General features: G+C 42.4%; 2 protein-coding genes and 1 long non-coding RNA gene across 17 annotated transcripts in view; 2 read left to right on the forward strand and 1 right to left on the reverse strand.

The window, feature by feature from the left end:
• EPB41L1 (erythrocyte membrane protein band 4.1 like 1) overlaps positions 1-928 on the forward strand; it is a 172,951-nt gene extending 172,023 nt beyond the window's left edge. For all 10 annotated transcript variants that reach the window (XM_081009181.1, XM_081009177.1, XM_081009182.1 and 7 more), the window contains one exon: positions 75-928. In XM_081009181.1, coding sequence (XP_080865307.1) covers positions 75-83 — 9 coding nt within the window. In that variant the 3' untranslated portion in view covers positions 84-928. The remainder of the gene's footprint in view (positions 1-74) is intronic.
• Positions 1-9,205, reverse strand: LOC308479005. Of its 5 annotated transcripts, XR_013987414.1 has the most exons (4): positions 8,594-9,002; positions 6,866-7,026; positions 3,161-3,292; positions 1-1,633 (listed from the first exon to the last, which is right to left on the reverse strand). It is a non-coding gene; the product is annotated as an uncharacterized lncRNA (long non-coding RNA). The 5 variants fall into 5 exon arrangements; XR_013987412.1 differs by lacking the exons at positions 6,866-7,026; positions 8,594-9,002 and adding an exon at positions 9,103-9,205; XR_013987413.1 differs by lacking the exon at positions 6,866-7,026.
• AAR2 (AAR2 splicing factor) lies at positions 9,144-25,754 on the forward strand. 2 transcript variants are annotated; one of them, XM_081009286.1, is made up of 4 exons: positions 9,144-9,276; positions 11,057-11,845; positions 14,431-14,660; positions 23,322-25,754. In XM_081009286.1, exons 2-4 carry the CDS (start codon positions 11,098-11,100, stop codon positions 23,487-23,489), a joined length of 1,146 nt encoding a protein of 381 aa, XP_080865412.1. In that variant the 5' UTR covers positions 9,144-9,276; positions 11,057-11,097; the 3' UTR covers positions 23,490-25,754. The 2 variants fall into 2 exon arrangements, with proteins under 2 accessions (XP_080865412.1, XP_080865413.1); XM_081009287.1 differs by lacking the exon at positions 9,144-9,276 and adding an exon at positions 9,291-9,560.

Here is a 25,754-nt window from a genome sequence, read left to right on the forward strand (position 1 = left end):
TCTTGCTTATTGTCTTGATAAAATGCTTACATTGTGCTTACTATTGCTTCCTCCTTCCTTTCATTCTGGTACAGGAATCTTGACCTTCGTGTTTCTAAAAATTGGCATCTCTATTTTAACTTTGGAGAAAAAGAAGGGGCCTTTATGCTGGATTCCTCAATGAGACATAGAACGTCCTGGCTGCAAGAATAATGTTGAGAGACAAAAAATAAAAATAAAAAAGGAATAGCAAATATATTATATATTATATATACAGGAAACAAAATGCATCCTTGCACTGCTGCTATATGCTGGAGATGAATTACAGACAGCAACATCAGCAACAAACAAAAACCAACCACCTCTTCAAATAAATTGAAGAATTGACTGGACTGATCTAAAAGAAAGAAAAAAAAGTCACGATGGTAATAATATTATTAACAATACAATAAACCACCATTCTGCATGTTACATTTAAAGGATACATAACTCATTTGTTGCACACTGAATGGAAAAGCAAGAATGCTTTGCAACAAAGCAAGAAATCAACAAGCAAAACAAGCAGAAATACAAAATGATTCCCTGCATAGGAATGAATCAAAAACCATTCACTTGTATAATTCTTGTTTAATTATTTTCTGATTTGGGATGTGTGGTGATCACCCTCTCTCTCCATTTCCATGCCACTTCTGTTGCTTCATCTTTGGTTCTGTTATTTCCCCAAACTGCCCTTCCTTTCTCAACCTTTCGTCCCCCCACATCTGGTTCTTTGTTCTTCTGAAGATCATTAAGACTGGATTTCACTTAAAACAAATCAAAATATGTATATGATTTCTATATTTGATCAAAATGCAGCCTGTAGAGGTTTCATATGGATGTGCTTTTAAGTTATGTATATTATATATAACTGGGGAGGGTGGGGAACGATATTAAAACAAATTAAACAGTGCTGATAAGTATGACAATGGCATTTTTACATTATAATTATTTGATTGACCGTGGTTGATGTATTATAAGACTCTTAGATCATGCCAATATCCCATGAAAACAGAGTAGGAAGAAAACAAACACTAATGATCTCTGCTGGCCATATTTGTCTGTCACTCACCTGCTCTGTGCTCTTGCTAAAGACATAGTGACACAGTAGTGTTTGTAATTGGTTGGTTGGTGATAAGGCACCATTCAGCAACCTGGAGAGGGAGTCAAGGAAGACAGAATGGATCAGTGTTACTGCAGCCCAGTTAGTCACTTAAGCGTGCCAAGGTCTCCCTCCTCCCTTGGGCCCAGGAGACTCAGGTCACCTTGGGGACATGAGGTCAGGTTGCTTCATTCACAGCCTTTCAGTATCTAGTAGGCTTTGATCTCTCGGACCTAAATATTTACCTGTAGCAAAGATGCCCTGTGTGTCAGTTTTTCAAAACTATAAAGTGGTTCCTCCAGACCTACTGGCCACAGGACTCCCTTTTTAGCATCATATCTGCAATGGATAGCCCTCCAAAGGGAGTGTCCAGGTCAAACAAGGAGGCCTCCCCATCCTGCCTGCTGTATGCTGCATGACTGTGTTTGGCCAGGGTGACACTAGCTTCTGCAGAGAGTATCCGTCAGGTGGGGAATCAGTGTGAAACATCATGGCTTCCTTCTAAGCACTGTCAACCTAGAACCGGAGGACAAGCGAAGCACTGGCTCTTTGAAAGTACATCCATTCAGTTACAGAAAGGGACAACCCATAAGGGCTGGCGCGGCTCGTGGATGAGGAAGGCATCAAATGTAACTTTCTCTGCTACAAATGGAACCTGGTACTTGGAAGGTTTCCTTCTCTGCTTTCCACAAATTGCCTTCATCCACTGTTTGAGGGGGGAAAGACAGCAGATGCATAATGTTAAGGGGAACAAACCAAAATGAACCAGTTTCCAAGTGAAGCAGCCAGTGGCTCCAGACGTTAGAGAAAGAACAACAGATATTGCACCATGCTTGCCTTTTTACATCTTAGTGGTTAAGAGCGGTAGTCTCGTAATCTGGGGAACCGGGTTCGCGTCTCCGCTCCTCCACATGCAGCTGCTGGGTGACCTTGGGCCAGTCATACTTCTTTGAAGTCTCTCAGCCCCACTTACCTCACAGAGTGTTTGTTGTGGGGGAGGAAGGGAAAAGGAGATTGTTAGCCGCTTTGAGACTCCTTAAAAGGGAGTGAAAGGCGGGATATCAAATCCAAACTCTTCTTCTTCTTCTTCTTCCCTCCTCAGCACACATGATAGCTGGAGAAGGACATTTAATTAGTGTCTGTGATTGGGATCTAGAGATCTTAGGGTGAAAGGACCTCCTTGAATATAGTCAAGTGGATGTTTCCCATACAGTAAACTGCTACAATAGAAAGCATTGGGTCGTTGGTCTTTACAGTTCTCTAAAACTGGATCTGCTTCTGGCATGCAGACATGGCCTACGTAAAGCACTGAGAACATAAACAGACTTCTTTCTTTGATGTAGAAGTCATTGCCACTTCTGTATCCAACTATATGCTTCTCTCCCTGAGTTTTATTTCAGGACTGTTATTAATTTGTTCACTTCCTGTTGCTGATAGGGATCATGTAATACCCCAGAACCGAAAAGCAAAGAAATACCACATATGGATGTGAAATACATAGAACTCTAAATTGATCTTAACAAAACACAAAAAAGCTTGTGCTCTTAATTTTAAAAATAACCAAGACACAGGGGGATCTTGGTGACATTGTTACAGGGAATTTGGGGGTAGAGGTAACCCTCCCTTTTCAAACTTTGCATTTTGATTTTGACTTTCAAAAAAAGAAAATAACATCAGCTCAAAAGTCACTGTTGAGTAGCTAGATGGAAAGCACAATCCCACTTACACTGGTATACATTGGGATAAGTGAGTCAGCCACTCAAATCTGTGGAGGTAAACAGCATCAAGCCCAACATGCTCAAGATCAAAATCCAACTGGGCCATCAGAGGAAAGCTAAAATAGACTTGTTCCTTCGGATTATTATTCCCGCAGCTTGTCCGATGGATAGCCATTAACAAAAAAAATAGGTTTTTTTGGTTCACCTAGCAGGATGTGGCTTATATATAGACATCTATATAAATATATATAAATATATATAATATTTATTATCTGTGGTAGTGTTGAAGCCATGCATAATTTTTAAAGTTATGGCTTCCTCTTACCTTAATCTTCACTACTGCTTCCATCAGACGCAGCTGACCACTCTTTTTTCTTTTCTTTGGGCATTTCCCTCTGAAGGGCGTGGGAGACGAAACTGTTTGCGCCAAATCCCTTAAGTTGATTCCGAAACTGCCCTGCAATTGCATGAATAATATTACTAATTATATTCTTTCTTTCTTTTTAATTTGAGAAGCACTTTACCAACCAACTGCAACGCTCTGTCATTCCTTCCTCACTAATTCCTCTGGCCATCTTGCACCCCATTCCTCTTTTTGTCCCCCCACCCCTTTCAATCATATCCTCTTTCAGTGCTTGGTGGTGTATGCGTGTGTGCTCACTGTTCTTGTATTCAATAAAAGTGAAATAAATGTGTTTGATGCTCAACCACTTTGTGGCTTGCACTTTACTCCTAAGTAGAAGGGCAGTGGAGAGACGCAAGGGGGTTAGCTTGGGAATTCAGGACCCTAGGTTCTGGCACGAACTATCGTCCCAGTGGTTTTGAGAGATGGTGCGGACATTCTTCAGAAGGGTGCAGACTTAAATGGGAAGAGCTGCTTGGATGACAATGACGACAGAGCACCAGATTGTGAGGACACCGTAAGATAGTCTTGCCCTATATGTCTGCACTCTTGCACTAAGTCTCCAACTTTCCAGCTCCCATTTCTGAGCTCACCTCTTCCCCATGCCTATTCTTTGTCCTCAATTGCTCATGCTCAATTCTGCTGCTATTATTCCCATTTGTCTGTCCTATTCCTAAGGGATACGTTATTCCAGTTTTCCTGCCATTCCAATTATTACATTTTTTTTAAAAGAACTCTGTGGTGGGAAGGTTGTGCTGGATGTACTGTATGGGCTTTTCTGTATGAACTATTTCATCAGGCCTGCATCTGAAACCAACAACAAAATCTAGGGTGCATACGTAGCTACATAAAAATGAGACAGTATTGAGGGCGGGGGGGCGAAGGGTTGTTTCACCCTGTATATTGATCCTGACTTCACTCTTCAAATAACACATGCCTGTACAGCAAATGCCAATTTCAGGCTGGCAGAGGTGGTCTATTTTTTTCAAAAAAAGCACAGGTGGGGGATCTGTTGGTCAGGGATGATGGGGCTTGTAATTTAGCAAAATCTAAAAGGTTACATATTCCCCATCCTTGGCTTAAAGCACATCTGAACAAGAATGCACCCCTAATCTCTGTTTGTTTGTTTAAGAAAATTTGCTGTAAGATGAAAAACTGCTCTGGGGAGAGTACTTTGTGACATCACAAGTACCCAGCCAATCATTGCTCAGCACAGCCTCTTCTGCTTCAAACTGTCACAACTGGTTCTCCTTGAATTCATGAGTGAAGCTTCTATGAGTGACACAACAAAGTGTACTGTCCAACAAGGGGTGACTCCTATTTTCTGCCCCCCACCCCGGGGGGGGGGTAGCTGTGTTAAATCTATTGCAGCAAGAGCAACAGAGTCTTGTGACACCTTTAGCTTAAAACTTGGCCCTCACTAGCCAAGGTTAGGAAGGGTCAAATCTGAACAATTTAAATTAAATAATAGGGAAAGAGATTATTGTTGTCACAACAACAAATTTATACGCAGTGCTTTTTTCGGGGGGGGGCAGGGGTACGCATACTCCTAAACATTTTGTGAATCAAAGTTTGGCCTTATTGAGGGGCAGTATTTCAATATGAGTAGGAAAATGAGAGTACCCCTAAACATTTTTTAGAAAAAAAGCACTGTTTATACGCAACATATACATGTTATTTCATCTAGCTTCATATAAGGAAGTTACAGGGCACATCTGTTACAAACATTTCCTTCAGCCTGTCGATTTATTCTTTTCATACTATTGCTGGATGTGTATATATGCACCTAGGCTTTGATCCTAAATGCATTTACTTTGACATAAGGTCAACTGCAATAAGAGAGATATGCAATCCATGTTTAGGAGCATGGTGTTAGACAAAGAAATCCTCCCTAACCTGATGACTATGGTTTCCTGCTCATGTTTTCTTCCTTCAAATAATCTAACCTACTTCACAGAGTTGCTGTGAGAATAAAATGAAGGGAAATGTTTACCCTTCTTCCTGAACTAATAGGAGGGAGTACAGAATAAAAAGACAATAAGTAACTCAAGAAAATACTTCCCTCTACCTCTTTGAAATTTATCCAAGCCAGAGGTAGCCAGTGTGGTGTCTCCAGGTGTGAGGCTTCAACTCGCAATATCCCCATCCAGGATGGTCAGAGGTCAGAGCTCACGGTAGCTGTAGCTCCGGAGGACCACATGGGCTACCCCTGAATTAAGCACTATCTCTAGGTTCCTCAGTGGCTGCACTGAGCAAGACCGGAAGCAGTAGACAAATTTATATGTCATCATTTATCTCATAAAGGAATCCCACACGAGCTTAACCCCCATAAACTGTGGTAAAGAGGATAGAGCAAGAATTTGGTATGTGAGGATGGAAACAACCAGGCATCTCACAGGCATCAAATATTCTCACACTGGATGAATTAATCCATAATAGGACCTTCCACATCCTAGTTGCAGTTACAGCCATTAAAACAGAATGGGATTGGAATTTTAATTCAGTCAATAAGCAGGCACTGAAAGCGTGAAATAACAATCCACACCCTTTTTAGACCCCCTTGATAGTAGATTATAAAAGTGCAGCAAGTAGTAATTAAGCATAGGTACTCTAAAATACATGTTGTACAGGGACAGTTTACTATTCTGGAAGCTCAGTTGCCACAGGACATATACTTGATTTTCTTGTGTAAGAGGAAAACAACTGGGCGAGGACTAGGTATTTAATTCTACTCTTGAGTAGAATCCTACCAGAAGACTTTTTTTAAAGCCATCTTGTAGAGCGATGAGTTCGGATTTCCTGCTGATCAGGCAAGCCCAGTAAGAGCCACAAATTTACCCAGGCTGAGCCTACACACACCCAGCTTTAAAACCTAAAGGTCATTCCACATCAAATCAGCACCAAAAACAAGGGTTTCGCCACCCACCATCTCGGATTTTTCCCTTTATCACAAACAGTTTTGATTTTATAGCACTTCAGAGTTTTGTGAAATCTGTGTTTCTGTCCCTCTTGAGATCCTCGGCCTTGTGTACGTCCGCCCCCCCCCCCAACCAATGATCAGATCTCTTTGAAATTTTACACAGAGCTCAATAACATTATCAGGATTTCAGGAAAAAATACACCAGCACTCAAAAGATTTTATAAATGCCTTAAAAAATGTATAAATGTGGTGGAAAAACTAGGTTTAGAAACCTAAATTTTCAGCATGCGGGCACGATGGAATCAAAAGTTTTTGATGGTGAAAATTATTGCAAAGACATGCTCTTTCTCAACAAAGAATAAAATTTAATGGTCTCTTCTGTCTTGTAACACAAATTTTACGTTTTTTGGACATCCTGGGGAAAATGGCTACTGGGTACAACTTTCCTACAATCCATAGCTGTAATAGAAAAAATTAATGAAACAAAGTTGTTCATCTTAAAATCTAAAACAATATTGGTTATTACAGGGGGTTTTCCCCAAAAGTATATTTCAACCATAATGGAAGGGTGTACACCAAGTTTCATCAAAATCCGAGATGGTGGGTAGCATGATCACATTGAAATGAAGTGGAATGACCCTAAGGCACCACCATGGTATTAGGGATCCAAACTGTACAGAGTTCTGTTCATGTAGAGGAACCTGCACCTTTATAGTTGTACACATGTAGGGTATCTTGTCCAGACTTTGCACCAACCACATGGTGGTGAGATAAATGGGTACACTCATGTGGGGACAGGGCCAGCAGGCATGGCCCCATTCCTCTTCCATGTATTAATGAATGGGAAATCTTGTGGAAAGGGCTTTAGCTAAAAGTGAGATGAAATGAAAAATTAGTTTAATTTGCACACCAACTTTCTCTATTACTATACACAAGGCAGCTTACAAGCCAAAGAAACAACAAAATAGACAGCAAAGATCACACACCTAATAACAATCTGATCCAATACAGAAAAGTCACAATAAATACATAACTTTAAAATAAACAACTTATATCAAATAAAGAATTATCCAACAATCCATTAGAATAGTAAACAGTAAAATTAAATATCAGCAAATATTAATTTAACAGCTTACATTTACCATATTGGCCGGAATATAAGCCACACCCAAAATAAGCCACACCTTTAAAATTGGAGGGGGGGAGAAAAAAATACCTGAATATAAATTGTTCCATTCTTTGCTGCTCTTGGCTGCATACTGGGGGGGGGGGGGGAGACTGTGCTGCGTTGTCAGCGGCCTTTCCCCTTCCTTGCTCTCTCCCTTCCCAGCCTTGGGGGAGAGGACAGGGGACTACGTGTGGGGCAGACACCACTTTGCTGCGCTGGTAGTGTTGTTTGCCCTGCGCTCCTGGCTGCATACTGCAAGGTCGCGAATATAAGCCACACTTTAACTTTTCACAGTTGGAATTTGGGGGGGGGGGGGAATGAGGCTTATATTCAGGCTGATACAGTAAACATAGTAAAGAATTACTAAACTATAATCAATAAAAATATCAGCAAGACACAATGCATAAAATACCACAACAACATACAAAACCACAAATACCGCAAAACATGAAAAAGGATCAAACTGAGAAACAAGGACATGCAAGTTATGAAATTCTTTTTTTAAAAATACCCCTGAACTCCTCTCCTCCCAGATGCTTCTGCTCTTTGCTCAAAGTCATGGTCTGGGAAAGGCTTCTAGGCCTGGAGGGTGGGGCAAGGCAGGTGGGAAAAGCCATTGCCTGATTGCCAGCACAAAGTGTCTCTCCCTTAACTTTAATTAAAAGAAACTTGCATATCAGGGCTGGGAAACAACCTTGCCCGAGTCCTTGGAAGTAAAACTTCTGAGCAGTCAACTGAGCTTTTATGAAGGGGGCAGGGGACCTTGCTTGGAGCCTAAAGTAAGAGTTCTCTACCACTTTAAAAGATTTCATGTTTTTATTATTTTGGTGTTTGCTACCCTCTTAAAAACCTATAACTTCAAGACCTTATAGCAGGAGCAGGAAACCTGTGGCCCTTGAGAAAACTACAGCATCTGCCATCACACAACAGTACTCTTCCTTCCTAGTTTCCAGCTTCTGGTATTTTACTTTTTTATTATTATTCAGAAGCACATGGCTTGCAACAGTGGAGGTAGAACATAGCTATCAGGATTAGTAGCCACCAATAGACTTCATGAATTCTTGTTTAAAACTATCCAAACTGGTGTCAGATAGGGTTTTTCTAGTGTGAAACCACTTCTAAGATCTTCCAACCAGAGCCAGGTGCAAAAAACAATAGTTTGAATTAAACAAGGAGCCTCTGACCGAGCACAATCTGGACCTAGGAAAGGGGTTTCCAGGACCAGAAATGAAAAAGGCGCAAAGCCATTTCACACAAAAGACCATACCTGGTTATCCCATGCTTTCTAAACCCCAGCTGCCTAAACTGATGGGAGGATGTTGCTATTCTAAAACCACCGGGAAGTCGGAAACGCTTTGTTGCTCTAGTCTATAGCGAATAACCCAGAGGTCGACCAGTAGATCCCTTATGCTCTGTTTGACAGATTTATCTTCTGAAGGAGGCCTGGCTGCGGATCAGTGGCTCGTGCCCTCCCTCGCGGAAACCGTCCTCTCCGCCCACAGGTGTGCAGGGACACCTCATCGCAGCGCCGGAGAAACCTGCACAGGAGTCAACGCGTTTTCTTTGGTGCAGCTGCCGGCACAGTGCCGAGCCTCTCGGTACGGAGAACGGACGGAGGATTAAACATCCGCAATCCCGGCAACTTTCCAAACAACCAAGCAAACATGTCGCGCCGCCGCCTCCTCTTACCCTCTTGCCAAACTTGCCTCTCAACCGGCAAAGGCTACTTTTCAGCGTCCAGAGCGGAACGTCTTGCGGCGCTGCCGCGGGACCCACCCGGACTGCTTTTTGAGAGGGACCGGACGTCGTTCGCTTGGCCTAGTCTCCAGGGTCGCCGGATGTCCAACGCCGTTGCCGGAAGTTGCCGATAAGTGTTTCCAGGGGCTCGCCGGGGCGAGAGTTCCTCGAGTTCGGCGGCTGCGCTTCCCTTCCTCGGGGCGCGGAAGGGAGGTGAGAAGTAGGCGAGGGCCTCGTCGGGCGGGCGTGGCATCTCCTGCCCCTCGCCTTTCCCTCTTCGCGGCCACGCGGTGGGCCCGGGCTAAACTTCCCCAGCATCTTCCCTTGAGGCTCCCCTTCTCTATTCCCTCCCACCCCGGGCAGGGCCTCTGCTCTCACTTTAACAGAACTGCGCGAGGAGTCTAGAAGCCCGCGGGTGCCGCTTCCGCAGCAATAAAGGCGAAGCGTCACCTGTGGAACTTGTGCTCCTTGGGCAGCTGGAGTTCAAGTTACAGGAGGTGCGGTTGGAGGGAAGGGTCAGAAGTGAATTGAGAGACATGAGCTGGAAGGGACCACGAGGGCTATCTAGTCCAACCCTTTGTAACGCAGGGATCTTTTGCCCAACGTGGGGCGGGAACCCACGACTCTGAGATGGAGAGTCTCATGCATCTAAATTCCTGTTGCCAGAAACTCTTCTACCCCTACTCCTTTTCATTCCTCTTGTTTTTTTCTCCCTTGTTGGCTGCAGAGGCAAGTATGTAGTTCTGGAGCACGTGCTTTGCATGCGGAAGGTCCCAGGTTCGACTCATACCGTAGCATCTCCCCAAGTAGAACTGGGAGAGGCTCCTCCTGTCTGTGTCATGGACTGGCTGGATGCATAGGAGTGGTGGGAGGCACCAGCTGAGGAATCCCCCAAGGAACCCTAGGGGAAGAAGACTCAGAGTTAGGGGAGTGGTGGAATGATCAGAGGGAGATGCCTGGGAGGTGGTGGTGTCGGAAGCAGAAGAGGTAACGGTTTAGTGAGCAGGAAGAGGCTGTGGCAGAGACTGAAGCAGAGGCTAGAGAGGAGGTTGGCTAAGAGGCAGAGTTGAGGCAGGCTGCTGAAGAATCCAGGGAGTTGCCCCCTCCCGCTGTGACCACCCTATCCCCAACCTCCAGACTCATAAAAAACACACAGGAGAAAAGGAAAAGAGCAAAGAGCAGAGATTGATTGTGGGCTGATGCCGTTTTCAACTGCTTGGGAAAGACCCTGGAGAGAAGGAGGTTTAGAGAGCAGGGGAAAAGTGAGGACCTTCAGTCCTTGCAATTGCCTCATAGAATCATAGAGCTGGAAGAGACCACAAGGGCCATCGAGTCCAACCCCCTGCCAAGCAGGAAACACCATCAGAGCACTCCTGACATATGGTTGTCAAGACTCTGCTTAAAGACCTCCAAAGAAGGAGACTCCACCACACTCCTTGGCAGCAAATTCCACTGTCGAACAGCTCTTACTGTCAGGAAGTTCTTCCTAATGTTTAGGTGGAATCTTCTTTCTTGTAGTTTCTCATTGGAGCAAGACCTACTGGGAAGAGTTGCTGGGATCACTAGGCCTGTGCTGTTTTGGTTTCGTGAATAATGAGTTAACTTCACTGTGTTTTTTATTGGTGACCTATGCCTGACACAGTCTCCTTGCAGTACTGAGGTAGCTGGACCAATGGTCTGACTCATTACTGTATAATGCAGCTTCCTAGTTTCTCTTCAAGTCTACAGTAGTCAGAAAGCCTGCACACATAAGTTTTTAAAATCCTATTTACTTTGGGACTTGAATCTTGTTTCCTGATGGAGGTAGTTGTGACTTCTATCCCATGGACAGTGAAGATAAATTCAGTTGGGAAATTATTTTGCCTGGCTTCTATATAATGAGTCAGGAATGTGGCCCATCAAGCTTGGCACTGACTAGTCTAGCAAGAGCCTAGTCATATATGTATCATGCTTGTAAAGTGTATTCAGATGAGATTTGTTTGCTCTCTTCTAGATTTCTCATAAGGTTGTAGCGTGACCAAGAGACAAGCAGAAATGCAGATAGATCAAGACCTGGCAAAGCGGCTCTTTTTTGAGGGCGCTACAGTCATCATTTTGAATGTGCCAGAAGGAACAGAGTTTGGCATTGACTACAACACTTGGCAAGTGGGCCCCAAGTTCCGTGGAGTCAAGATGATACCCCCTGGAATTCATTTCCTTCACTACAGCTCTGTTGATAAGAACAATCGCAAAGAAAGTGGCCCTCGCACCGGCTTCTTCATGAACTTGCAGCCGCGTGATCTGCGAGTGCTACACTGGGACCCTGTCAGGGAAGAAGTAGACCTTACCCCAGCTTCTGAAAATGAGACTGAAGCAATGAGGACTAACCTCCAGGAGATGGACCAATTTCTGGGTCCTTACCCATATGACACTCTTAAAAAATGGATTTCCCTCACTAATTTCATTAATGAATTTGTGATGCAAAAACTACAGCCAGAAAGCGGACAGATATGTGCCTTTTCAGAAGTGCTTCCTATTTTGCCTGGGAGGTTTACTAAAGATCGAGTTGAACAGAACCTGCCCCGGTATGACACAGAGTGCAAAAGCTATGCAGAGGGGTTGGCCCGGCTGCCCAAAATGCAGCTGAAAGCTGGCACTGAGATCAGGTTTACAGAAATACCTAAGCAAATGTACCCTGAAGGTGCTACCCCTGAAGAAGTTACTAGGCATAGCATGGACCTTAGCTATGCCCTGGAAACGGTGATCAGTAAACAGTATGCCAGCAATTCCCAGGATGTGCTTGGTGAGTTAACTGGCTTTTACAGAAATTGCTTTTCTTGTTGCTATCAAAGTATCTCTCAGGTGCCATTTGCATGCCAAAATGTGTCTGGAAACAAAATTTCTGAACCGTAATGCATACTTTCGTTTTGAAGAGGTATGCAGGGCTTTTTTCAGTGCTTGCATCTGTCATCAATGTAACAGTTCAGTTCCACTCATGAATGCTTCTATGCTGTTCAGAAGTAAACCGAAAAGTAGCCTTTTGTGATAACAAATCTGACTTCACTTATAACATTTATATCTGGTTAAGTGATAAATTTGGGTAGGGTGCAGACTCCCTCACCCGCTTCTCACTAAACAACCATGGACAGTAGGTTAATTGAGAAACCAAAAATTTCTCATGTGTGATATTGGTGACCTCTAGTGGTAAAGCTAGGGTTCTGCTTTGATAGATTTCAGAAGTAAGGCATTTGTTATTTAATTACTTATTAGAGACAATTGGCTGCTGTCTCTCAGTAGTGGTACCTTAATTATCAGCTCTCACCCTTGGAAACAAAGGAAAGCTGTGGACATGTGCTACCCTAGGGAGCATGTTCTTGAATAAATCCTATAGCTATCATGGGGAGAGAACCATGAAATCAAGCTGGGATGACAGTAGCCTTCTCAAGATTAGTTTAGTAATTATAATAAAATCCTCTGTTTATATCTAATTTTCACAGAATATAACATTTGGTATTGAAACTATCCACAGGAAAGCAATTTAATCACTTCTGCAAATAATTAAGATTTTCATGCATTGCAAGGTTTAAGTTTTTCCTTCATTACTGATTTATCTGCATTACATGTTGGCATCTACAAATCCACTTGCAGAGCTTAAGTGCCCCAGACCCTTTAGTGATAAAAATGACCACAGTTCCTGACGTCTCAAAGCTAAGAAGCCCCTTCTGCTCTTTCTTAACTTCTCCATCCATCTCAGCAGAAGTGGGAGAAATCCCTGTCCCTCAAGCATTCTGCACATGCTGGAGGCCTTAGAGAGGGAAGGGGTTGGGTACAAACAGCAGCTAAGCAATATTTGTGGACCTCTGTTTACTGTATTTTTTGCTCTATAAGACTCACCTTTTCCCTCCTAAAAAGTAAGGGGAAATGTGTGTGCGTCTTATAGAGCGAATGCAGGCTGCACAGCTATCCCAGAAGCCAGAACAGCAAGAGGGATTGCTGCTTTCGCTGCGCAGTGATCCCTCTTGCTGTTCTGGCTTCTGAGATTCAGATTTTTTTTTCTTGTTTTCCTCCTCCAAAAACTAGGTGCGTCTTATGGTCTGGTGTGCCTTATAGAGCGAAAAATACGGTAAATGCTGGAACTCATTCTGAACCCTGGACCAGTACAGTGGTGCCCCGCAAGACGAATGCCTCGCAAGACGGAAAACCCGCTAGACGAAAGGGTTTTCCGTTTTCAATGCGCTTCGCAGGACGAATTTCCCTATGGGCTTGCTTCGCAAGACGAAAATGTCTTGCGAGTCTTGAGATTTTTTTTCCGCTTTCCCCCCCCTTTTTCTAAGCCGCTAAGCCTTTAATAGCCTTTTAGCAGCTAAGCCGCTAAGCCTTTAATAGCCGCTAAACCGCTAATAGCGCTAATCCGCTAAGCCGCTAATAGGGTTGCTTCGCAAGACGAAAAAACCGCTAGACGAAGATACTCGCGGGATGGATTAATTTCGTCTTGCGAGGCACCACTGTAATTGCCAATAATAGAAATTATGCAGAGCATTGGAGTATAAGTATGCAAGCCATTAAGCTGTATAGAAACTTAATCAGGCAATGTTGTTACATGAGGAAGGGCAGGTAAACAGTGATGGCTAATCTTTTTGCCAAATGTGGCTCATGTCAAATCCAAACCATGAGAGAACTCTGCTCTAGTGCCTAGTTCAGTAGCTATACAGCCCCCTGTACCTTAATGTGGTTTTATCACAAGCTTTCTCTGCCAGGGAGGAGGCAGGCAGAATACCACTGTGGAGCTTACCTTGTGGGCATGCCAAATATATAGCCCTCTTTTTCTTTGAAGTTCTAGGCATGCACCCAAAGCAGGTTTATGGAGGCCCTAGTGGGCCACCTTACATTGCTGTTGGGCTGTGTTCACAAGTTATGCAGATCTGCTTTATATCATAGCCAAGGCTTTCATGTAAAGATCTTAATTAGAGAGGCTCTAATGCCCTTGCTGTTGGGTGGCTGGCTGTAGAGAGAGGAACTTCATGGTGGTGGTATTCCGGTTGTGAAATGCTCTTTTCAGAGATATTTGCTGGCACCTACCTTATTGTCCTTTTGATGCCTGAAAAAAAAAGTATTTCCTGGTATTTTTAGACACCATTTCAACCCTGCTGACTCCTTCATGCTGCTTTTACGATATTGTGGCTTTTAGTTTATTATGGGGTTTTTTTGTATTTACTTTTTAACTGTATTATTGTGTTTGTAAATTTTCCTTGAAGTATGAATGGTGTTATAAAAATGGTTAAATAAATAATAAAAGCAGTGTACCCTTTTGTTATGCTACCAGAATTGAAGCTAAACAAACACCTTCTTGTTTTTTTTCTTTTGTGTGTGCGTGTGTGACCTTTTCAGGGGAACTGCAGTTTGCCTTCATCTGCTTCTTGATTGGGAATGTATATGATGCCTTTGAGCACTGGAAGAAACTCCTGAATCTCTTATGCAGGTCAGAGGATGCCATAGTGAAGCATCAGGCCCTGTTCGTTAACCTCATTTCGGTCCTGTACCATCAGCTCAGTGAAATCCCAGCAGACTTCTTTGTGGACATTGTTTCCCAGGACAACTTTTTAACCAACACCTTGCAGGTAAAGGAGCTGGTTTTGGTACTGTAGAGGTTGGGAAGCAGTAGTGGGGTGAATTTCCCCAAGAACTGCATGCATGTGCAAAATGCAGTGTCATAATGACAGGCAGTTCTCACAATGTGAAATTGAATGGTTTTTGTTTGAATGTTCATACCATTTAAAATTTTAAAAAGTAAGAAAGCTCCCCAGCTAATCAAACTAAAATCCAGTTTTTGTCTTGAGACGAAACTACTATGGCAAGCTATCATGAGGTTTGCCTCCCCATATTGAAAACCTATGTTACAATCCTTTCTCTTCCCATAATGTGCTGTTAAAATGTCCAATGTAACATTGTTACATATATTTTTCTGACCCTGTTCCTTTTCTTTAAATAATGAAAATTTTATTTTATTTTGAAATGGAGTTAAAAATACTGGCCACAGAACATGCATACACTCTCACAACTCAATTTTTATTGTTGTATTTATATACTACTTTATATGTGAATCTTACAGAAAGTTTCACAAAAAACATTGCAGCAGTAAGCATAATTTAGGGAGGGAACCAGGCAGAGGGCCTTCTCAGTAGTGGCGCCTGCCCTGTGGAACGCCCTCCCGTCAGATGTCAAGGAAATTAACAACTGTCCGACTTTTAGAAGATATCTGAAGGCAGCCCTGTTTAGGGAAGCTTTTAATGTTTGAAGTTTTATTCTGCTTTAAATGTTCTGTTGAAAGCCGCCCAGAGTGTATGAGGAAACCCAGCCAGATGGGAGGGGTAGAAATAATAATAAATTATCATCATCATCGTTTTTTTTTAAGAGAGTTAAAACAAAAGAGAGAAAAAACTGCTTGTTTAGAGTGAACATCAGGGCAAGATGGTTTTTCCAAAAGCTGTATGGTAGCAGTTGGGGGAGAGAGGGGCCACCCCTGAGAGCTAGGTGGTAGCAGGTCACCAGGCTGTTTCTCTGGTGTTATCTGAGAAGTTTGGAGGACTTCCACATAGGAAATAAACAGAAACCATGATATCATAATACCTTTTTGAATGATTTTGCTGAGTAAGTTTGTTTATAAGCATAGTCTCTAGATTTTAATTATCCCAGAGTGGCTGGGGCACAATTGTTGTTGTTATCCCAGCTGTATACAATTGCTTAAGAAAGTCTTTGTGCTGGAATCTATGGTAGTTCATTCAAAATGATGATGGAGGATAGATTTCGGAGATAGCTGTGGTTTAGTGTGTGGTAATCAGCAACCATGTCCCAAATGGGCGTTTCCACTAAAGGTGAAAGCATTAAGCAATGCGAGTTCATCCCTTCCAACAATGCTGACTTATGTTTGAATAGAAAGCCTTACAGGGATAATATATCACTTACTGAGAACTTTTTCTTCATCTTTCTTTATATTGGTATTAATTGCTAAATTTGCAAAAGGGCTGCAGAATCTCCTGAAGAGGTGTAGGGTCTTGTTGCTTAAGTAGACCCTGTTCTGCTCTTGCATACCCCACTCTGTGTTGAATTCTACCCAATCACTGTCAATCACTTTCTTCCAAAGAAAGTGTCTCTCCCATGGCCATGCATAGGATAGATTGGCCTTTGGAGGATGTTATAAGTAGATGAAGTCATCTCTCTAGCCAAAGATGTAGTAGCTTCTGTGGTTGATTCAGACAAAGTGAGTGGGTACTTGTTTGGTGAATCTGACTGAGAAAGTGATGTAATTGTATGGATACAGAAACTGTATGGTTGATTCAGGGTTCCTTTTCGAGATATTTACATAAGAGAGAGATTTTCCTTTTTTCAATAGATCAAACTAAATTTTTGCTGCTATCCCAGAATTAAAGCCACAGATTATGAATGATACAATACTGAAATTAGTGGAGACCTAGAATCATAGTATTGTAGAGTTGGAAGGGACTCTGAGGGTTATCTAGTCAACCCCCCTGCAATGCAGGAACAGCAGCTAAAGAATTCCTGACAGATGGACATGGAACCTCTGCTTATAAACCACCAAGGAAAGAGAGTCCACCACCTCTTGTGTGAGTCTGTTCCACTGTCAAACAACTCTTAATGTTAGAAAATTCTTACTGATGTTTAGTTGGAATCTTCTTTCTTGTAACTTGAATCCATTGGTTTGGATCCCTGCCTCTGGAGTTTGCTCCATCCTCCAAGTATATTTGAAGATGCTACTGCTCCTCCCTGTTCCTTCTTTAGTAGGTTGTACCCCACAATTTCTACCTTCCAGTCATGAGTCACACCCCACCAGGTTTCAGTAATGCATATTAGGTTATATTTGCCATCCTGCATTAAGAGCTCAAGTTCTTCTTGTTTTCCCATACTCTCTACATTCGTATTGCTCACGAAGTGGTGATTTTGCCAGCTACTTTGAATATAATGCAAAGGAACAATCTAACCCTAAGAAAGAAAGAAAACCCCATGCCCAAGGCATCCGTTTCAGGTGCCTGTCTAGCCTTTGCCTGAGCATCTCCAGTGAAGGAGATACCACAGCTTTCTCTGATTTCTGCCTTTCGCCTTTCTGGCTTTGTCCTGGCAGACTCCTTTTAGACTTTGTTCTGGCAAATTTACCCAGAACAGAAATAAAATAAAGCAAGATGGGCTATGCGAGTGAGTGCTGCATTTGTTCCAGAGGACCAGGATGCCAAAGTACATGCACAATTCCTCTCTATGTGATCATAGAAGGGTGGCAGTCACCCTTCCCATCTATCAGCATCCCTCCATGTCTCAACCACTGCTACTGCAGAAGGCTTGTAGGCATTCGGGATCAGCTTTTTGTGCAGGGGAGGAGGCGCTGCTGTAGCAAAGAGAGCTGAAAGCCTGCATCTGTGCATGAAAGATTGAGCATGGCCTCTTGGATCCCGGCCATAGAATTTAGCTGTTGTGTGTCATTCATTCTGGAGGACTGACAACACTCTTGTCAACAAATTGAAATTCAATCAGGCTGTATAATAATGATAATTGTTTCTTTCCAGCTTTGAAGCCGAACAGAAGCAGTACATTTTTTAAAAAAAACACACGAGGCAGCTGGAGGAAGCATCTCCTAGTTGCTTTATGATGGTTGTAAACAAGAGTTGTTGACAGCAGGTGGCAGTTCCCGATATTCAAGTAGCCCATTAGCTAATTTGTGTATATGTTTGTCTGCAAGACCTAAGAAAATTACATTGTGCTGCTGCTTCCTGATGAAAGCTTGCTTTGAGGGCCTTCAGGGAAGCTAACCTTGCAGAAGACAGTTTGAGTTTTCATGTCATCATTTTGCTATCTATGTCTAGAACAGTATGCTGCATTGGACATCAGAGGTGCTATTCAACTAAGCTGACTCATTATAATAAATGAACACGGCTAAGTTAAGTCAATTTATTCAGTGAGTCTTCTGTGAGTAAAACGTAGCTCAATACCACCATAAGGCTTCAGATCCTTGCCCAGCTATAAAGCTCCCTGGGTCACCCTGGTCATTCACCATTTCTTGGCCTAACATATGTTGCAGGAGTATTGTCTGAATATGATGGATAACTCTGAAATCACCAGGGAAAGGTATATAGGCAATAAAATTCCAAGGTGGGAAGGATTTCTGTGTGCTTATTTGCAAGCAAGAAGTGTGACGCTATTCTTGTACTGTTTTGTATGCACATTGTTCCCACACAACTAGCGAGGCTTTAATTTACTTCCTCCTCCTTATGGGGACATATGTACAATTTTACTTTGACTGCAATGTCAGATACAGGAATTATTTGTAGAGCATTCCCATGACTTAGAACGCAGCTGTGCAATATGCGTTTACTCATTTATCTCAGGCTTTCAGTGCTCACTGATGGTTGGGAGGTGTTACATTCATAAATGTTAATGGCAAATTTTTCTCAAACTGAATTCTGGCAGAACCATTTCCTTATTTTAGTGACATGTATGCTGTGCTTCCCTCTTATCACTTTTATGGCTGGCCCAAACATAGAGCTTTTTGGATGTCAGAGAACTTCTTGAAAGCATGAATGTCAAGTGACAATGTCAGGTTTTGTGTCTTTTCACCTTGTTAGGCAAGCCTTTTCCACTCTTGTTATTATAACTGGGAAATAGATCATCTTGTACCTCTGAGCTTTAGGTGCAGCATTCTTCTTAATAATAGTGCTTTAGTTTGGGCTGAAATTAGAAATTCTGGCCAAAGAAGGTAATGCCAGTTGAGACTGAATACTGTGTTACTAAACTGGAAATGCATTAATATTGGCTTTTTTAAAAAAGAAATTCTTACATGAACGACAGATAAAGAAAAGAAAGACTTTATGTCTTGTGTGAGGCCATATAAATTAGAATGGCAAGAGAGGGGAAGATAAGCACTTGAGGTGCTGTGGGGTTCTTTGTGCGGGACAGAACCTGTTTAGCTTGTGGAAGAGGAGCATGTCAAATGGGGCCTTTGAACAGTGGAATCTGGAACTGTCTTAAGTATTTTTAAACATGGGCTAGAAATTTTGATTTATTATAGATAGATAGATAGATAGATAGATAGATAGATAGATTCTGTGCCACAAGCCAAACCCTTCTTCACATGCAAAAAATAACCTGTCAGCGCTGCCTAGCAGACAGAAAGATTATTGCTTAATCATTAAATAAGCTGAACTGAGTAGCAGCAGGTTGCTTTGTTTCTCCTTCTCAAGAGGCCACAAGGCAACTTGATCCCTGGCCAGCATAGCGCATAAAAAAGGGGGGGGGGCCTCATTTAAATACCTGCTACCTCACGAAGCGCAAGTAGATAAATAGGTACCGCTCCGGCGAGAAGGTAAACGGAGTTTCTGTGCGCTGCTCTGGTTTGCCAGAAGCGGCTTAGTCATGCTGGCCACATGACCCGGAAGCTGTACGCTGGCTCCCTCGGCCAATAAAGCGAGATGAGCGCCACAACCCCAGAGTCGTCTGTGACTGGACCTAACAGTCAGGGGTCCCTTTACCTTTACCTCCCAAACCAGGTGCAGCTCTCTCCTCTTCTGCTCTCCAACTCCCTTGTTTCCTGCCATCTAGCCTGATGAAGACTTCTGGGGAACTCAAAACTTACATATGATTTTGTAACATTTTTGATGGCCTTGCAACGGCATTGCTTTGAGGTAGATTTTTTTTTATTACCTTTTATCTTATGGGACCACCTTTTAATATTTGCTAAGCTTTTGGTATCCCAGCAGTACCTGGCTGATTTTTTTCAAAATGCAGTGACTGGACACTTCATTTTTCGTGTGGCTGTTACTGTGCTGGTGAAGGGAATAAAACAAAACAAAAATAAGGGTTTTCGTTTTCTAATGCCTGGATTACTTTGTAATTAGTTTGGTAGGAGAAGGCACTTCACACTATGACAAACAAGGTGCGAAATGACACAAAGCAATGAACCACACCTTGATCTTTTTGTGCTTTTTCCTGCTGTCTGTAGGTCTTTTTTTAATTTTTAAAAAAGCAGCAACAACAGCACAAGCTTTCCTCCTGCATTACAAAGTTTCTCCTTTGCGTGTTTCTGCAATGGAAATGTCTTTGCTTTTGGCTATCAGTCGGTTGCCTTGGAAATGAATTATGTGTAACAAATTTAGCACAGAGGCAGAAGAGATGAGCTTAGAGATGAGATTTCTAATCGAACACACATGTGATGGGTCAAAAGTAACAGGAAATATCCCCTTGTGTGTGAAAAGTTAAGAGATTTAAATTTGAGAGAGCGTGGCCCTTTCAAAATTATGGTTAATTCTAAGGCTCAAGTTATTCATAAATAGAATGAATCATATTACCTGATTATAAAACCTTTTGAATACTTCTATTTTTAAAAGAAAATTGTCTCACCCAGATAATTTGGAAGTAACGGTTACTTTCTTAAAAATCGTGGGCAGCAGGTGTTAGAGGCATTCCTCCTCCCGTTTTCCATAACAGGGAAGCTCAGTTGGAGATTCTTAATCTCAGGGTTGTGGGATTTAGCCCCATTCTGGGCAAAAGATTCCTGCATTGCAGGGGGTTGGACTAGATGACCCTCGTCCCTTCCAACTGTACAATTCCATGATTCTGTGAATGTGGCTTTTAAGATTGTGCCTGTTGTGGCATATGGGCAACCTCATATTTGCCTATTTGGCATGGGTGACACAAGGGAGACGGATCAGGGTGGCAGAGGAGGGATGGATTGCTCTATCACGTTTCCAGCCTACTTGATTTCCTTCTTCCCGTGGAGGAAGGGTCTAGCTCAGACCCACCTGCACATTCACACCCTGTTTGATAGAAAGTAGAGTTTGCTTTTGCTTTTAAAAAAACTAATCTGCACTTCTATGCTGGCCATGGAGAGGGCCAATATGAAATAACATTACTTGCCTTGTAGCAGCCTAGCAACGTTTGTGGGCTTCTTTACAAGGCTTCCTTACACACATTCTTTAGATGTGTGCACGATCTAAAGCATTTCCCCCTTCAGAAATGTTTTCATATACAGATTTTTGGAGGCTTAATTGATCACCAGTAAACTGGGTAAATCTGAAATGATTAATGGACTAAGGTTTCTCGTATCCTGTAACAGTTCCCATTTATCCAGGAATTGCTATAATTGACATGGTTTGAGATCTTTTTTCCTGTACAAGAATGTCAGAATTCTGTTTCTTCCCAACATCCAAAACAGAGTATTATGGATAACTGAGCATGGCTTGACTCCATTGCTTCTCTAAGTCACAACTCTAAACCTTTCAAGTGAATTGTGCTTAGGTTTGTATCAGGTTTTTGTGTGTGCCTCTGTGATGCAGGAGCATATTAGGTTGGGATTTGACCTTTGACATTTTCCCCTTAAAATTATTATTATATTATTAGTATTATATGTATGCAGTCCAGTCGGGTTCCTCCTCTCTCTGTGCCCAATGGTGTTTTACTGAGAGTAGGCCCATTGAAATTAATGGACCCTAGTTAGTCATTTACAGATAGGTAGCCGTGTTGGTCTGCCATAGTCAAAATAAAAAAAATCCTTCCAGTAGCACCTTTAAGACCAACTAAGTTAGTTCTTGGTATGAGCTTTCGTGTGCAAGCACACTTCTTCAGATACACTGAAACAGAAGTTGCCAGGTCCTTCTATATAGTGAGAAGGTGGGGAGGGGTATTACTCAGAAGGGTGGTGGGAATGGGAGATTGGCAGATAGCTGAGATGAGCCTGCTGACGACTCTTAACGACTGTAATAGGTCTTACAGGAAAAGGCAAGGGGTGAGAAGGTGAGAAATGGCTTAGTCATGTATAATGGGATAAGAATCCAATGTCTTTGTTCAAACCAGGTCTCTCCATGGTTTTAAGTTTGGTAATGAGTTGCAATTCAGCAGCTTCTCTTTCCAGTCTATTTCTGAAATTCCTTTGTAGTAAAACAGCTACTTTGAGATCTTGTATAGAATGTCCTGGGAGATTGAAGTGTTCTCCTACTGGTTTCTCTGTTTTGTGATTCTTGATGTCAGATTTATGTCCATTTATTCTTTGGCGTAAGGTTTGGCCTGTTTGTCCAATATAGAGAGCTGAAGGACACTGTTGGCATTTGATGCCATACACAATGTTAGATGATGAGCAATTGAATAGTCCCGAGATGGTATGTGTGATGTTGTTGGGGCCAGTAATGGTGTTGTCCGGGTGTATGTGGCAGCAAAGTTGGCATCTGGGTTTATTGCAGGCTCTGGTGCCAGTGTCCGTGTTAAGTAGATCTCTGATGATGCGTTGTACAGCTCCCAAGTTAAAACAGTACAACGCATCATCAGAGATCTACAACCTCTCCTGGACAATGACAGTTCTCTTTCTCAAGCTCTGGGAGGAAGACCTTTCATTGCCTACAGACAGCCACCCAATCTTAAACAACTCCTAACCCACAATAATACTACAACCAGACTTAACACGGACACTGGCACCAGAGCCTGCAATAAACCCAGATGCCAACTTTGCTGCCACATACACCCGGACAACACCATTACCGGCCCCAACAACATCACACATACCATCTCGGGACTATTCAATTGCTCATCATCTAACATTGTGTATGGCATCAAATGCCAACAGTGTCCTTCAGCTCTCTATATTGGACAAACAGGCCAAACCTTACGCCAAAGAATAAATGGACATAAATCTGACATCAAGAATCACAAAACAGAGAAACCAGTAGGAGAACACTTCAATCTCCCAGGACATTCTATACAAGATCTCAAAGTAGCTGTTTTACTACAAAGGAATTTCAGAAATAGACTGGAAAGAGAAGCTGCTGAATTGCAACTCATTACCAAACTTAAAACCATGGAGAGACCTGGTTTGAACAAAGACATTGGATTCTTATCCCATTATACATGACTAAGCCATTTCTCACCTTCTCACCCCTTGCCTTTTCCTGTAAGACCTATTACAGTCGTTAAGAGTCATCAGCAGGCTCATCTCAGCTATCTGCCAATCTCCCATTCCCACCACCCTTCTGAGTAATACCCCTCCCCACCTTCTCACTATATAGAAGGATCTGGCAACTTCTGTTTCAGTGTATCTGAAGAAGTGTGCTTGCACACGAAAGCTCATACCAAGAACTAACTTAGTTGGTCTTAAAGGTGCTACTGGAAGGATCCTAGTTAGTCATGTTCATTAACTTTGGTGAGTCTACTCTGGGTAGGACTAGCATTGAATACAACCCAGTGTGTCTTCTATACTATTCTACTAACGGACTGTACTGCGTTTTTTCTAGGTCTTCTTTTCCTATACCTGCAGCCCAACCGTTGACAGGACTCTGAGAAAGAAGGCAGAGAGGTTTAAAGTCCACCTAACCAAGAAGTTCAAGTGGGACTTTGAGGCTGAGCCAGAAGATGATGCCCCCGTAGTAGTTGAGCTTCCAGAAGGGGCACTTGTGGACTGAATGGCAATTTCCCTTTTCCTGTTTTGTTTTTAAAGCAGTATTTTGAACTGTTGTACCATACTTGATTCTGTGTTCTACACTTCTATTTTCTCCTCCCTTCACGGAGGCAGAACTGTGAAATCCAGAAAGTCTACCAACTTCCTTCCTGCTGGAAATAAAAATTCTGGGAGATACAGACTAGATTACGTCTAGATTCTATGCCGGATTGAATCATTTTGACCGCCAACGCTTGCTGTGACTCAGTTCTTTTGTCACTAACTATCTCGTACTCTTACCTGGAAGTAAGCTCCATTGAATACAATGGAGTGTACTTCTTTGTTAACATGTGCAGGATTGCACTGTTTGATCGTTGATGAACACACTTTCCTTTGTTGAAGAACCACATGTGACATAGTGGTATTTAAGTCTTGACTTGTTTATTCTTTAGTTCCATGCTGCTTTAGTTCCATAACTGGTAAGCCAGATGGCTGTGTTCAGGAGACTTTGTGCATCATCTTCTAATACATGCCAGAACTGAACAATGCTGAGCAGAGATATTTCGTAAACACTGCAAATGGAGTTAGCCTACACAACTTGGGTTGTCATTCATTGTAAATCTCCAAGCTTTTGCTTTTACTGTGGCGTTACTAGAATTATTCCTATCGTTTTTTTTCATTCCATCACTTCTATACTCTGTCCCTACCTTTCTTTAGCCTGCCGGAGGATTTCCTTACCACTTTCCAGAGCAATAGAAGTGTCCAGGGGGAGCAAATGTGAAATGAAAGAGAAATTTCATATTTAATCAATGGCACTTTCCTGTCTGAGACTTTACTAAAAAGCTCCATGGAATGCTCTTATTTCTTTTTACTTATGTCCTCTCTCAGGACAGACAAGCACTTCCTGTTGTTACTTCAGAGCAATGAAAATGCTATAAAACAGCCTGCAGCAAGCATGCTGCCTGTTATCTTTTAATGCTTTCTCTGAGGTGCAGGATGTTGGTACATTTTTCAAATAAGAATCCCTACTGTGTCAGGCTCCGTCAAGAGTTGGTGTGTGTATCTGACAAGATAACCTGTGTGTTAGCGTTCAGCACACAATAAATGTTCCTGCGTTAGGTATTTCTACAAAATGTCCCTAAAGTCTTCTCTGTGTGAAATATTTTAGCAAAGGTGTGCTCTGGGTGGTTGCTGACATGGCTGCAATGGCGATGAAATGTTCTTTATCTTGCTTACCACCTTGTCTGTTTCATACCCAAGTGTAGCTAGTTTTCAAGTGCTATGCTTTAGTATTAATATAAGTTAACATTCATGGTCTGCAAAGCCCTGAGTTTCTGTCCCTTCATATGTAGAAAAGTAGTCACAGAAATCGGATATAAGAAGGCAAGTCTAACTTAATCCAGGATGACTCACCTCTATAATTACACATAACAGCCTTGTTCAGATGTAAACCTGAGGCTTAGATTTTAAGCCATAATTTCTCATTAAATACCCATGACTGCTCACCTGCTCTCCTGCACGGCTGGGCGGAAAAGCTTTACCTAACTCCACCACTGTTGGGTGGGTTTTGTCATCTGGGGTGGCATGTAACACCCCAACTATAATTTGTTTTTGTGTCTGACCCAGGGCAAACTCGCTAGCAGTAACTACGGTTTGTGTGAACAAGTCAACTTCAAACCACAGTTTAAAATCCTGGCTTGTTTGGATAAACCATAGTTAAGGCACATGTCACAGTTCAGCCTCGGTGACAAAATGTGCTTAGCAGCAAGTAGGACTAAATGCTTCCATTTTAGACTCTGGGCTTGATGGTTATATGAGGGGGTCCTCTGGCTCACTCAACTGAGTGGGCCCATGTGCTAGCATTCTGATCTGATGGCACCACTGCCACCAAGATACGGCAAAGGCTTGGCTGCATGCATGTATGCAGAGTGTCTGTATGCATGCTCTTGCTGCACATCCTTCAGTGGCTCAGCAGTTCCTGCCTGTGTAGTATTTCCAGTCCTAATCCTTGCACAGGCACTGAACAACCAAGAAGTCAGAAGGAGGATCCAGCCATTCCCAATGTCCTACAGCCAGTGAGCAGGGGCTTGACAAAGTAAAACGCTAAGCCTTAAGACCTGCTATCACTATGAAAAAGGGTTTTTCCCATAGTGTGTGATCACAGTTGGGACTTTTTGTAGAAAAATAATTCTGAGACATCTTGACTTAAAAAAAAAATGTTTAACAGAAAGTGGAGAAGATGTATGTATGTATGGACTAAAGGTTTTTAATAAACTTTTTTTTAATGTAA

Source organism: Podarcis pityusensis (assembly GCF_964106645.2).
Source record: "Podarcis pityusensis genome assembly, chromosome: 6".
Classification (NCBI taxonomy): Eukaryota; Metazoa; Chordata; class Lepidosauria; order Squamata; family Lacertidae; genus Podarcis; species Podarcis pityusensis.